Here is a 14,206-nt window from a genome sequence, read left to right as displayed (position 1 = left end):
CCTTACCTGGGGGGCTCCTAAAAAAACAACAATAATCTGGGGGGCGCCTTAAAAAAAAAAAAAAAAAAAAAAAACTTTCTGGCTTGCGCCCCCTGCGCTCTCTCTAATGCTTAGGGCCGGCTGTGACCTGTCACAGGTCAGTCAGTCAGATAGTAAGCCTTACTAATTGACTGACTGGTTGACTGACTGACTAACTGACTGACTGACTAATTGACTGACTAATTAACTGGCTGACTAATTGACTGGCTGGTTGACTGACTGACTAATTGACTGACTATTAGATTGACTGACTGTTATATTGGCTGACTGACTGTTATACTAACTTACTTTTATCCTCACTAACTGACTGACTGAATTATTAATTTACTGTTATAAGTATAAGTCAGTCAGCTGGTGAATACCGACTGACCAACTGACTGACTGGCAGAGTGACACTGTGCTGACAGGTTGAGCAGGCTGCAGATTTGGACCAAAACTGACTGTTTCAGTCCCTCAGCTGTGTGTGTGTGTGTGTGTGTGTGTGTGTGTGTGTGTGTGTGTGTGTGTGTGTGTGAGAGAGAGCAGAGGCTCAGCCTGATGGACTCTGTGATGGAGGTCTGGCGCCCCCTGCTGTCCAAACTCCCTCATCAACCATTCAGACTCACTTTTCAGTCATATTCTCCGGTCCAAATCATCACTTTTATTATTATGACTCCATACATTTGACTTGGAGATTTTAAATGAATTAATGAGTTTCTAACTGAAATTTACACTTGACCTCATGTCCATCCACACGGATATAAAGATTATAAACTACTCCATCCTGATTATAGTTTAATAAAATAGTTTATAAATTGTATAATTTAATAAAAATCCAAGAATTGTATTTGCATATGTTATGTACTGACATATATGGAAACCATATAAAAAATATTGAATGTTTTATACATACACACATATATGGGGGAAATATATGTTAATATTACAAAAATGTCCAATTCCATACTGTATGTTCTCCATGCATTTAGATGTATATTTACATACATGGCACAGAAATAAATTTTGACATGGAATAAGTTTAAATGTATTTTACCCCAGGATATGCCATCTAAGAGTTTTGAAATATGATCTCATGCCAGGATACATTATTCATGAATATAGTTATACATACATATAAATATTTACTGATATTTTAAAATGTGTTCTCATCTAAGACATTATACATAAATACGTTTACTGGCATTTTGAAATAGCTTAATAAATATATTTACTACAATTACAATTACAATTTCCCTTTTGGCAGACGCTTTTATCCAAAGCGACGTACACATGAGATTACTATATATATTGAAACTTATGTCAAAATAATATGTGTAGGCCTATAGTACGGCCATATAGTTGTTGCATATGGGAATCCACATTTGGAACATATGCATATGAATAGGCTATTTGTGGCTGCTGACCCAGACTGTGTTAATATTAATAGCGGGGGATTTTATTATAATAAAAGGATTAAACGAGAAAATAGTAGCTTTTCCTTTAAATGTGGTCTTGTGATAAGTGACATCAGCTCTGGGGTTTTGGCCAGTCATCTCTGTATCAGCTGATACCATACAAGAATCCCAGCTAAGTCAAGCCGGACAGACGTAAACAGGAAAATACCGGAAGTTCTGCCTTCAAAATAAAGGTATACAGTTTGTCATTTGCGGGGAAAAAATAATTAAGGCCTATTGGTCTGCACAGAATAACATCCAGTATATTGTATCAAAACGACTCAGATGAATCATCACATTAAATATGGAGTTAAACTAGGTTACACTTTTATTAATAGAATTGAACTACCTTTTTGGGCTGACAGCATAAAATAATGGCTTTCTGAAAATACATTTATTTTTGTTTATATATTCAGATTATGTTATGTTCAATTCAGATTATATTATGTCATGGTGCATGATATTCCCTGATGACAGAGTGCTTTATGGACTGGAGATTTTAAGGCTAAAAGATATTTGATGCAAGTATTAAAAAAGAACTACCAGAACATTTAGAAGGATGTCTACTGTCCTGTAAATCAGTCAGCATAAGGCACCAGTGAAATGCCCTGTCATTGTCATCTATATAATATAATAGGCTGTAGGAATTTCACAAGCAAAGACTCAAGCACAAACTTGGAAGGATGTCTGCTATAAAAAAAAAAGAGTCAATTTTAATCCATATCAGCAGCATAATTATTCCTAAAAGCAATATAATGGAAGCTTAGTTACCTGGGTGCTAAGTCTGCTCCATCCTATAGCCGTTAGAAACAGTTTTGCCACACATCCTTCCAAGTTGTCTGGCATAAGTTTTGTTATTGAGTCTTTTTTGTAATTTTTTGCAGCCCTACACTATGTATGACATCTTGCTATATTTGCAAAAAAAAAAAATATTTACTGCAGATTCCTCCTTAAATGCATAATTCATTTATTACCTTGGTACTTTGTATTACACAAAAACGTTTAAACGCGCGTCAACACGGCTTTTACTTTGATGGTTTACCCCGGAAGTTTTCTGTTTTATTCTGGGCGGCTTGACGCTGATGTTGCTCTTCCCATCTTCTCAGTGCGTCAACTCGTCAAATAAACTTAATACTGATTCATTTCAGCCGTGTGGCCCTAATACATCCATGGTGTGGCCTGGATTTGCCTTGCCGTGTTTGAAAACGCCCACTTCCAACTATAGACGGTCGGATCCACGTTCGCCATGCGCAGTGATGATTGATTAACTTTACTGGATTGCTTCCATTTGACTTTTAAATCATTTTAAGCGTTCCTGTACCCCTCCTTTGTGTTTGATCGGGGTGGATGTAGCTGACTGCTGGAGCCCGTCGCTTTGTATACTTTTGAAACGTTTGGATTGATTGGTGAACTGCAGGTGTACCCGACCCAGCAACACCAGCACCACCACCATGGCCTCTGCCACCTCCACCCCGGCCGCCTCCGGCAGCCGCTCCAGCCGCTCCGCCAGCCGCCGCTGCACCGTGGCCGCCGGCCTGCCTGCGTCCGCCACCAGCCCGACCACCCTGTCCCGCATGCAGGTGAAAGACGAGCTCCGGCACCTCAACGACCGCCTCGCCAACTACATTCAGCGCGTCCAGGAGCTGGAGAGCGAGAGGTCTTCCATACTGATCCAGCTGGAGGAGCAAGATGAGTCCAAGAGCCGGGAGATGGGCAACGTGCGGCGGCTGTACGAGGTGGAGTTGGCCGACGTCAGGAAGTCCCTGGACGGCCTGGCCGGGGAGAGGGCCCGCCTGCAGATCGACTATGGGAGTCTCTGCGAGGAGCACAGGAAACTTCAAGCCAGGTAGTTCTGGTTAAGTTAGCCCCGAAACATACCGCTGCTCTACGGAGAGAATGTTACGCCAGACTGATTGAAAGAAATCTTGACTATTTAATGGTGCTTTGCTTAAACGCACACACATGGTAGAGCATGAATTAAAACATTTACAAAAGTCTTGGGACGCACACTTTATTTCGGCATGCATCCAGTACACCAAGCGGCATGCATTTCAATATAATTTCCATATTTATATTTGGTTTACACAGCTCGTTGCTGGCCTCAGAGGTGTATTTTGATGGGTAGAATAACAGGCTTGCCCGTTCTAAAGAAAAAAAGACATTTTCTTTTAGTGGTGTTTGATTGATCTGTGCCGAATTGAAAATGTGGCTTCTATATGTTCAGATGTTGAGTCTTATTGTAAGGGGTTTATATTATTGCTGACAAGCAAGGCAACATTAAATTAACATTAAAAGTAATGGCTCTCTTCATATTACTACTAGCCTACTGGGATAAGACAAGTTTACCTCAACACAGTCACTTTACATTATTATGTTATTCCTGACCTGCAACACTTCAGTCAATATTTGAACATGAGCAACTCTCTTCCACAGCTAGGAACCAGAGCATCATCAAGACTGGGAATTCAGGCACAACCCTGAACAGCTCCATGTAGAATCAATACGAAAAGCTGAACTAGCTTGGGTAGTATCAAGTGGTCCATAACCTTGGTCTCCAATCTCTGTCAAAGTAGCACCACCATAACTATAAACTATATAAAATATCCTATAGGAATATTATATAGATGGTATAGGAGAAAATAAATGCCATAAAGGTTTAAGGAGTAGAGGCTATGGCTAAACTCACTAGTGAATACCACAGATACACTTGAAGTCCCTATAGGACTATTAGTGATTTTTCTTTAGGTCCTTGGCATTTGACTTGATGACATCAAAAGTCTTTGGCCTGGTCTTTGGGGTCTTTGGAGTCTTTGGAGACATGATTATATACACAAATTCTAGCCAAATTGTTCAAGACCATAGAAACATATTGTTAGCCCTGCCTTATATATCACATTTTTTATTTCACATTTTTCAATGTAATAAAGAGCTAACATGGTCTGGCACATGTTGAAAATGTTTCATCAAGCTGGCAAGACACTCGAAACATCACCTATGTATAGGTGTTACTAAATTTAGACACCTTGGGAGCAGATAACAGTGGGGACTCATATCAGTTTCATTCATGTTTTGGATTCTGCTGGGAACCTGTTGTTGAGGATTGGGATGAGTGTGTTTTGTCCTTTTCTATAGAAAATATTTAATCACTGCAGTTGCAATTCCAAATCATTGTGAAACAGCAACAATATATGGATGTAAAGTAGAAAATCTAAGTTATCTTGGCTGATAGATTGCATAGAAGAAGCATGCATAAACGATTGATCAGGTGGATAGTCTCTTTTGTCCTGATATGTGCAGTTCACTCTTGTATGGACTATGGAGAGCACATCATGCCAAAATTTCATTCAACATTCTGGCAATTTAAACACACCGTGTTTATTGGAAACAATGCATCAGGTGATAGAACATGACTTAAGACCCCATCTGAATTGTTAGCATGTAAGTGATCCACCACGCTGCTCATCACTGAGTAGTTAGTTGGGAAAAGATTGTGAACCAATTCTTTAAAGTTTTAATGTCATTGAAATAAGTGCTGATTAGTGGATTAGATGTGTGCCGAATTGAGGAGTGGTTCCTAACAAATCTTAAAAGGTCTTAAGTGACGTTCTTCCACGTATGTACCTTGTCAATGAGCAAGGCAGCGTTAAACTGCCAGATTTTTGAATGGACTTTGGTGTGATGATCTGCCCATATGAGAGAGAACAGCACATATAGGGGGTCAAGTCTCCTACTGTGGTGAACACTATTTGTTGATGGTTGTTTTCCCCCTCACTAGGAGCCAGAAGAGGGAGGCTGACCTGGCTAATGCATTGGACCAGTGGAGGAACGTCGAGGCGGCCCTGAGCTCCAAGGATCTCGAGTACACCAAGCTGCTAGCAGAGAACAGGAATCTGAGCGACGACGTTGCTGACCTCCAGGGCCAGCTGGACAATGTATGAACGGAAGGGTGGCTGACTTTCCTACCTCACAATAAGTCAGTCTTAATATTTATGTAACAGGCAGTCTTAATTAGACTAGTCTAACCTGAGAATCTAAGACCAGTCTCTAAGGCTATGTAGACTAGACTTACTAACCTGCTAGCTAGTTAGCTAGCTAACAGGTTACAACTCAGAGTGTTTTGGAGTAGAGACTAGGGCTGAAGACAAAATGGTTAACCTACATTTGGAACAACCTACATTATCAGACCATTCACTTTTAGCTATAATGTGTATGCATTGTATCAGTTCAGTAGCAATTATTATGTACATTTTTGTCTGATTATTTTCATGCCCAGTTTCCTCATGATCAGTTTGTACAAGTTATTGTTTACATGAACATATTTGGAATACACAGGATTATTTGGGAATATTAGGTGGGGTATGTGTTACGTCTCTGCAGGGAAACTAAAAAGATGCAAAATGGGTCCCACTCAGGACAAAATGTGAAATCAACCAATCAGTTTTTAAACCTGTGTGTGTGTGTGTGGTCACCAGATGGAGGCTGCTCTGGCGGACACAAAGACCCAGCTGAACTCTGAGCTGCTGAGGAGGGTGGACTTGGAGAACCAGACGCAAACGCTCAAAGAACAGCTTGACCTCCAGAGGAACATCAGTGAGCAGGTAACACACCCACAACACACACAGGCATTCATACCCCAAGTTTCAGCAGTAACAGGGTTGCCAACTGTCACGTGTTTGGAGTGAGACACACGCTTTCGGCCTGCGTCTCACTCTCAAGCACCCCAAACAAATCTCATGCCACAGTATATAAATGGTCATTTAAAATACAGCTAGACTCAGTCTGAATAGAGTATTCTGAGCACATCTGCTAGCTAGCAGACAGTATTCTTCAAGAGGTACGTAGTTAAATTGTTCTTTAAGCCCGCATAAAGGCAGCAGACAATCGATTATTTCTTCAAATCAAGAAAAGTAAGTTGACTTATACTGCATTTGGTTTGATAGTTCAGTAATTTTTTAGGCTAGCTTACCAGCTCTCGAGCTAACAGTCACGGTATGTATGAGGGGGATAGTCTTTTAAAATGGTAGTTCAGATTCCAACATTGTTTGGTTCCTGGACAGGTGAGGAGGAAGCTGAGAAAGGCAAAGGAAATGGCTAAAAATTCTGCCTGATATTGGCTAATGTTAGCTAGCTACTGTTAGTTTGGCTTCATACAGTTAGCTGGTTGTTGTTTATTTCAATTTAGGGATACTTTTATCAGCTTCTTGCTTGCTTTGCACCTTCTCCTACACTGTTAATAGGAGGAGCAGCAGGTGATTCTGCTCAGGTGAGGAGTAACTTCCTGGGATGGCTAAAGGAAAGAGCTAAATATTCTGCTTTCTATTTAGCTAGCTGCAGTTTGGCTTGATATTAGCTAGTGATAGTCATGGAGTTTATTAAAGTTAGGGATACCCTCTCAATTTTTACTCTACATTACACCATTGCTTTGCACTTTTTCCTGCACTGTTATTAGGACGATAAAAGATAATACGCCTATGTTATGCTAAATAGGCCTATAGTGTCGTAATAAATATTTGAATCTTGTCAAAGGATACATTTAAAAATCAAACTGGACCGGGTTATTCCCACAAAGCTGGTTTGAATTTAAAAAAAAAAATGTTTTGAACCAAGTCTGCCCCCCTAGCTAGCTCACTGGCCTAGAAAGCAAGTAGAAAAAAAATTATATTCAGCCATTACTTCTGTGACCACGACTCCACATGAGTTTGCTGAAATACTTTTTAAGAGGAGAATGGGAGGAGTGGAGAGAAACTGAGAAGTCCTAATAAAGAGGAGGTGGAGGAGAAAGGGAGAAATCCTAATGAAGAGAAGGAAAGAGGGAGACAGAGGAGGAAGGAAAGACATGGCATAGAGAGTAGCCTACACTTTACTGATATCTGGAGTAAAACAATGTACATAATGTAATTAGTGTTATGGCTTAGGTGTTGTAATTCCCAGCAGCTCAGGCAAAATATATTAATTATTGTACAGTAGAGAAATAGGGCTGAAAGGGGAGGAGGGGAAATGTCACAGACAGACGAAATAAAATCGGAAAAGTATGAAATGTGTGGACAAGTGACAGCCAGTAATCAGTAGTTTGTGAATTTGTAGGCTAAGTAAAAAAATTATTTATGGTTAAGACATGCACGTGCGAAAGTTACAGCCCATGGCATGAAAATCTCACTCTAGCCAAATGACCTGACCTTGGCAATACATAGTTAACCTTAACCTAACTGTAATTCTAACATCTAACCCCTAAAATGGACAAATTTCACAGTGAACACAAGCTAAGGGAGTCCTCACTTTGTCAAAAAGTCCTAACTTTACTGTACCAAGAGTCAGGCCGGTCCTCACTAGACTACAAGCAGACAGAGCTACACATCTTTCAACATGACTGGCACCATAGCTGCTGCAGAACTTGCACAGTTAGATTTGACAGTTAGATATGCCAAACCAATATCGTGTGTGTTCTTGTAGGAGATCCTGGAGATCCGGAGCCGACACGAGAGCCGTCTAGTGGAGGTGGACTTGGGAAGTCGACGAGAGTTTGAGAGTAAACTGTCTGAGGCAATGCAACAACTCCGCCAGGACCATGATGCACAGATCCTACAGTACAAAGAGGACCTAGAGAGGAACTACAGTGTCAAGGTACACACACATATACAAAATACGCAGCAGCAAATTTACTGCAGCATGGCAACTCAGTCCTAGATTTGTTGCTCATGCACAAGGATGAGCAATAAATTGCGTGTCAAGACATTTCCAGCTTCGACGACTGTGTCCTTTTAATATACACATCAATGTTTGTCTGTCAATAGCAGGCTAGAATGCTTTTAAATGTTCTATTCAAAGGGCGTTTGTGTGTTTGCATTGCATGCTCTCTGCACTCCAGCTGGAGAACGCCCAGCAGGCTGCGTTGGAGAAGAATGACACTGCATCGGCCACCAGAGACGAACTGGAAACCACCAAGCTCCGGGTGGAAACCCTCAGCTCCCAGCTCCAGCAGTACCAGAGAGGGGTAGGCAGACTGAAGGGGGGGGGGGGCTAGAGTGGAAATGAGTCCATCACAATCCCCCAAAAACATAATTCACATATGAAGAGAGAAAGCTGGACTCACCAACGTTAGATCTTTTGCCTCTCTCGTCCCTTTGGTATCCTTTGGTATAAAGCATCACAGATATGCGGGTTGGTAAACGCATACTTACTGTGTGTGGTTTACTGACATCGCATTACGTGATTTGTGGGCTTTAAAGTTGAGATTTTTAAAACGGTTACCTCTCACTGCCATTCGGAGCTGCCGACATGCGAAGTTGCCTCGTGCAGCTTTGAATAAAAACAAGAAAAACCCCTTCATGTTATTTGCCCCCTTCCTCCCTCTGTCAGAAAGCGGCGCTGGAGGGCCGGGTTCAGGAGTTGGAGAGGACTCTGGACAGCGAGCGGGATGTTTGGCAGCACAAACTCAGTCAGAAGGAGCAGGAGTTGCTGACCATGCGCAGCCAGATGCTCAACCAGCTGGAGGACTACGAGAACCTGCTGGACATCAAGCTGGCTCTGGACATGGAGATCAACGCCTACAGGAAGATGCTGGAGGTGGAGGAACAGAGGTATGGAAGCGGTCAGAAACCTGTTCCCGCACATCATACCATACTAGCGCAACGCACTATCCGTGTTCACCTAAAATGCAGATTCCCGCTGCACATCACTTCCTCTCATATGTATCTCCTTTTAAAACTGACAGTAAACACCTTGTCTTGAGCAGGGACGGACTGGGACAAGAAAATGGCCCTGGACTTTTTGACCCAGACCGGCCCACATCCAGCCTGCGAATATTCCACCATCCCCCCCCCCCCCCCCCGTTGACGCATACATGAATACAGCAAGACTTAGTGTCACTACTTATAAGTATAGTATGATGATCAATATTGTTAATTTAGTGTAACCAAAGGTATAATATTGTATTTTAATTTAGATTAACTCTTAATATTGAAATTTCAATAATAATGATTCAATTGTTAGTTAATATTTCCAATTGATAGTTAAGTTTATGAGACAGATTTTTAGACATTGTAGGAATATTTATCTTACAATTTGTGACACTTGAAAATTGATAACTCTTCATAATGAGTGCCACTGTGTGAAAAGACCCATATTCCTTACATTAATATTACCCACATGGGAGGACATTCCCTACAAAAAGTAACACAAGTTGTATTCTATTCTACTCCATTTTATTCAGCATGAAGAAGGATGTCATTTTCACACATCTGTGTGTCTTGTTTTGGGACAAGGCACACCCCTCATTTTTTATGCCTCAGCTTCACGGGTCTTCATTTTTTTATTCCTCAATTTCTCTGCCCCACCTTTTCGTTTTTCGGAAGGATTCCTTTCCATTTTGTTAAGTTTTTCTCCAAAATACTACTGTCTGATCGCGCTGATCGGCTCCTCTGACACTCCGTTCGCGAGGGGTGGGGGCATCGCTCACCACTTGTGCTCTCTCTCTCTCTCTCGCTCTCTCTCTTTCTCTCTCATTTATGAAATAGGCGGCTCAAAGTGCCATGGCCACCGGCCCATAAAGCGAGCGGCCCACTGGGAATTGTCCCGGTCCTCCCGGTGGCCAGTCCGCCACTGGTCTTGAGTATCCTGACAAGCCATTTTTCTTTATTTCTAAGGATGTTACTATCTGAGCTGCTTGCCACCTGTTTGATTCGTGTGCGTTTCTTGGTTAGATCTGTTGTTTATATACATCCTGTATGTCGATTGGAGACACATTGCATTTGCACTTGGTTGTTAATGAGGCCAAATGTGTTTCTGACCGCCTCCGGAGGTGGTTTGGATGGATCTTCAATGTGTCTTGGGTGTATTTACACCTGGGTTTTATGTGTTTTTGGTCTGTCTGGATGCAGGTTAATGCAAGCGGAAAGGAGGTCACAGTGTGGCAGGCAGTCTGGACCTAGTAGTTCTAATCCATCTCCGCTCTTGTTTTCCAGATTGCACCTGTCACCCAGCCCCTCTCAGCGGACAGCGGTGTCTCGAACACACGAACACGGCGTTCGCAGGCTAAAAGGGAAGAAACGCAAACACGAGGGCGCCTCCGGCAGCTCGCCCGCCTATAAGATGTCCACACACTCAACAGAGCATGGTGCAGTGAGCGTGGCGGAGGTCGATCTGGATGGAAACTATGTCATACTGAAGAACAACTCTGAGGCAGTAAGATTCTGAGTTCCCTGTTAACGGTTTGTCTTTTGGGTGTGTGTCTTCAGCAGCACTACTGCAATACAGTTATGCTGAAAATGGTCTCACATCTCTAAATCATTCAAATAAATATTAAGTTAATTTAAATCCCAATTTCACTTTATCATGACACAGTTGGTAGTTATGTACCAAGATGCAGAGATAAAACCGTTAATTCAGTGGCATACAGTATTTTAAACCTTCTTTCAGCATTTTTGTAGACTATCTTCATCTTATCTATTGGACTTACTTTTTTGTTTTAATGCCTTCCTGTGAAGCACTATGTGAGCTCTGATTTCAGATAAGTGATGTATAGTTAATAATTTATATAGCACTTATCTAAAACAGATGGTTATTATTAATTCAGAACATTAATGATTAATTCTACTTAGCATTATTTTTATCTGGTAGGATAATCACCGCTTATTGAAACCTCTCTGGATGCCTGTTTGACCCCCCATTCACCTGTGTTCTCATACCTGCATTTCCAGGAACAGCCACTAGGTGGCTGGTCGGTTCGGAGGACTTACCCAGATGCGGGTGACATCTCCTTCCAGATTCCCCCTACCTGTGTACTGGCTGGGGGGCAGACACTCACTGTGAGTAGTTTATGTTACATAATGATAAAAGTATTGTTATATCTAGTTGCTATACTCAAGCTCCATATTATGCAGTAGAGCCTGGTTTATCAGAACCCTTTGAATGCAGGATTGAAGTATCAAGATTATTGAAATGTGTTTATGTGCCAGGCCCAACTTTTTTTCCTGTAAAATTTTCAAGGGGTATGTATTCCAAAACCAAAAGTATATTATTATGGTTAAAACATTTCAATCACCACCAAGCTAAGCAACCTAACTGGGGCCTTAATAGAGCAGGAATAAATTAAAGTGTGTGTGTCAGATCTGGGCGGCAGGTGCAGAGGTGGAGGCCCGCCCTGACGACTTGGTTCTCCAGGGCCACAGGAGCTGGGGCCCTGTCACCGATGTGAGGGTGATCCTCCTGAACCCCAACCATGAGGTAACTAAAGCAAACTGCATCTCAGAGAATGAAACCACACAGACCCAAACACACTGCTACAATCACTAGTCTTCTAAGTCATTCAAATCTTACTTTTCTCAAGAGAAGTGAAAAAAATCCACCATTCAAGTAGGATCATTTTACTTGTTTCCAGTGTAAATCAACTTATTTGAAGAATTGTCTTGAATCAAGTGTCATTTTCTTTATACAGGTGGAATGATCTGCCTTATTCTGCCCTGTCTCAAGTGAAATTATCTCACCTAGTTGGCAGAATTTTCACTTGTTAAGGAAAATAATTTTTTTAAGACTGAAGACAAGACTAAGTGACTTGTTAGGATGGACATTTTTTGCAGTGGGTGAAACAAGTAGGGTTAAACTGATGGGGGACACTTCTACCTGCCATTTTTTGGGGGAATGGTTATATTTAAAGTTATGGAATATTGGCACAACTATCCAGAAGTATTGGTATCAACCTTCAAAATCCTGTATCGCCAAACCCTTGTTATAAGCACACAGCCTAGCTTCAAGGCAAGCTAAGTCAACTAAAATTCAAAATATCAAGGCTTCACTTTCAAGCTCAATAAATACAAAATGATACTGCCTCATGTCTTGGCTAGCTAAGATGTTGGATGAAATTAACCAAGGAGTGATCTGAAACCGTTTAGGAGATGGCAGAGCGCAGGGTGGTGTGTATGCAGGGCAGAGGTGGCGAGGAAACCGAACTAGAGTTTGATGAAGAGTGTGTCGCGGGCAGTGACATTCAACACTTCAGGAGACAGGTAAACACACACGCAAAGCCACGCGAAAACCGCCCATAACCCCAACATGAACTGTAAAGTGCATTTTAAGTAAACGGGCACAGATATTGCAGTGTCTGAAAAGTGACCCCTGCATTCGCTGTCTCTCTGTCCTCTGCACACGCTGAAGCCCAAGAGAAGAAAAAAGAAATGTTGTTCTGTGTCTTGAAGTGCAGAGAAAGCAGCCTGCTGCAGTGCAGGTGAGGAGAGTCCTGCGGTCCCTCTGCTGAGGCCCGGGCTTTTCCCCCCCCCCGCTCACCTGCTTTTACTTCCTACACATTGCTCTACATGTAATTTTGAAATACATTGCTTGTTGAAAAGATGCTGGATTTGCTGCTGCCTGCCTTTTTGTGCTGTATTCAGAAGCGTTTCAACAAGTCTAGTCAAATATATTTGGCAGATATGGCTGAAGAACTGGTTCGGTTGAAACGTTGCAGAATAAATCACTAACTGTGCATCAAGCCAGTGTGTGGTTGTCGTTGCCATTTATATCAAGCACCTAGTCAAGTTTTTGAGGTGCATAAACTACTTTGCATTTTGCCATTGTCAGGTGAAAATCTCCAGAACTTTTCATTGCATTTTTGAGTTTATCCAATGTTTTGAAAGGTCATAGAATTTTCTCAACTCACCGAGGAACTTCAATTGAAGTGAAAACATGAAATTCACCTAACTTGGAGTTACTGAGGTTTCCACATGACAACAGCATCTTGTTTGTTGCCCCCCCAATAGCAACCCACTCTCATAAAATTGCTTATTTGGCATGCTTTCCCTCGGCTGCATGGTCAACGACCGCTTACATAAGAACTAATTTGCTCTGATAGGACAGCATGTGTCCCACGATGGCTGTTCATTAAATGTGTTTACTAAGCACCGTTGTGTTTTCTCAGGATCTGTCCAAGGAGGCGAGCTGTGCTGTCATGTAAGTTATTCCCCCCTCCACCTCCACCCCTCACTGACCTCCATCTCTACCTGGGAGACCTGGACTGTCTGTGGCCTCGGAGGAAATTGGTCTCCTGTTGCTGTCTGGATCCAACTCTCTGACAAACTAACGTAGGGCACGGAATTCCTGTTTGAGATCCACTGTGACGTAGGATGCCTCACATTCAATAGTATTCCTCATTCAGCAAATGATTTTTGCTTTGCTTTTTAAGCTTTATAGGGTGTTGAAGTGGAGTACCCGCTCTAGTCGGCACCTGTTAGTTTCTGCTGAGGCCGCAGAGCTGTTCGCTGCTTTCCTTGTTTTCTAAATTTCAAATGTATTCAAACATTTTGCCGCACTTGGAGATCACAAGACGGTCTCACTAAAACTATTCCGACAAACTGCATGTCATAGTTGATCTAGTTTTGTTGTGCCAGTCGAAAGATGAGCTGCATTTTGAAAGGCTCAACATCCAGTTAGGAAATCCACAGTGGAGGATGATAAAGTTGAAGTAGTTGATCTTTTACTGCAAGATTTTACTGTAATTTCTCACTGAAGGTGAATAACACTCAGTTTGCAGTCTACCGCCTCAACATAGACAGCTGTAGTAATGGTGTTTATATTGCGTGTCTTCCTCTGTAATGGATTTACCATCAGAGAACAGCATGCAGCGGTGGATGACATGGTTTCTTGAGCATTGTTGTGATTTTTATGCCAGCTGCACAAGAGAAAAGAGGTAAACTTTGCCTTGATTTAATTTAAATGGGTATGTGTGAATGTAGAGGCTCTCAAGCCTC

General features: G+C 41.9%; 1 protein-coding gene across 1 annotated transcript; it reads left to right on the top strand.

Annotated features, from left to right (window-relative positions):
• Positions 1-2,720: 2,720 nt before the first annotated feature.
• Positions 2,721-14,172, top strand: lmnl3 (lamin L3). Its single transcript, XM_071546550.1, has 12 exons — positions 2,721-3,318; positions 5,248-5,404; positions 5,945-6,070; positions 7,923-8,093; positions 8,338-8,463; positions 8,829-9,049; positions 10,433-10,652; positions 11,168-11,275; positions 11,577-11,693; positions 12,359-12,472; positions 12,621-12,690; positions 13,378-14,172. The coding sequence occupies exons 1-11, from the start codon at positions 2,924-2,926 to the stop codon at positions 12,657-12,659; spliced, it is 1,794 nt and encodes a 597-aa protein (XP_071402651.1). The 5' UTR covers positions 2,721-2,923; the 3' UTR covers positions 12,660-12,690; positions 13,378-14,172.
• Positions 14,173-14,206: the final 34 nt, after the last annotated feature.

This window comes from Centroberyx affinis, unplaced genomic scaffold (assembly GCF_046629955.1).
Source record: "Centroberyx affinis isolate AG114_WGS23_722 - 3 ecotype Tasmania unplaced genomic scaffold, CSIRO-AGI_Caff_v1 ptg005310l_1, whole genome shotgun sequence".
NCBI classification, from domain to species: Eukaryota; Metazoa; Chordata; class Actinopteri; order Beryciformes; family Berycidae; genus Centroberyx; species Centroberyx affinis.
The sequence above is the reverse complement of the archived record's forward strand: the minus strand, read 5'-3'. Positions and strand labels throughout refer to the sequence as shown.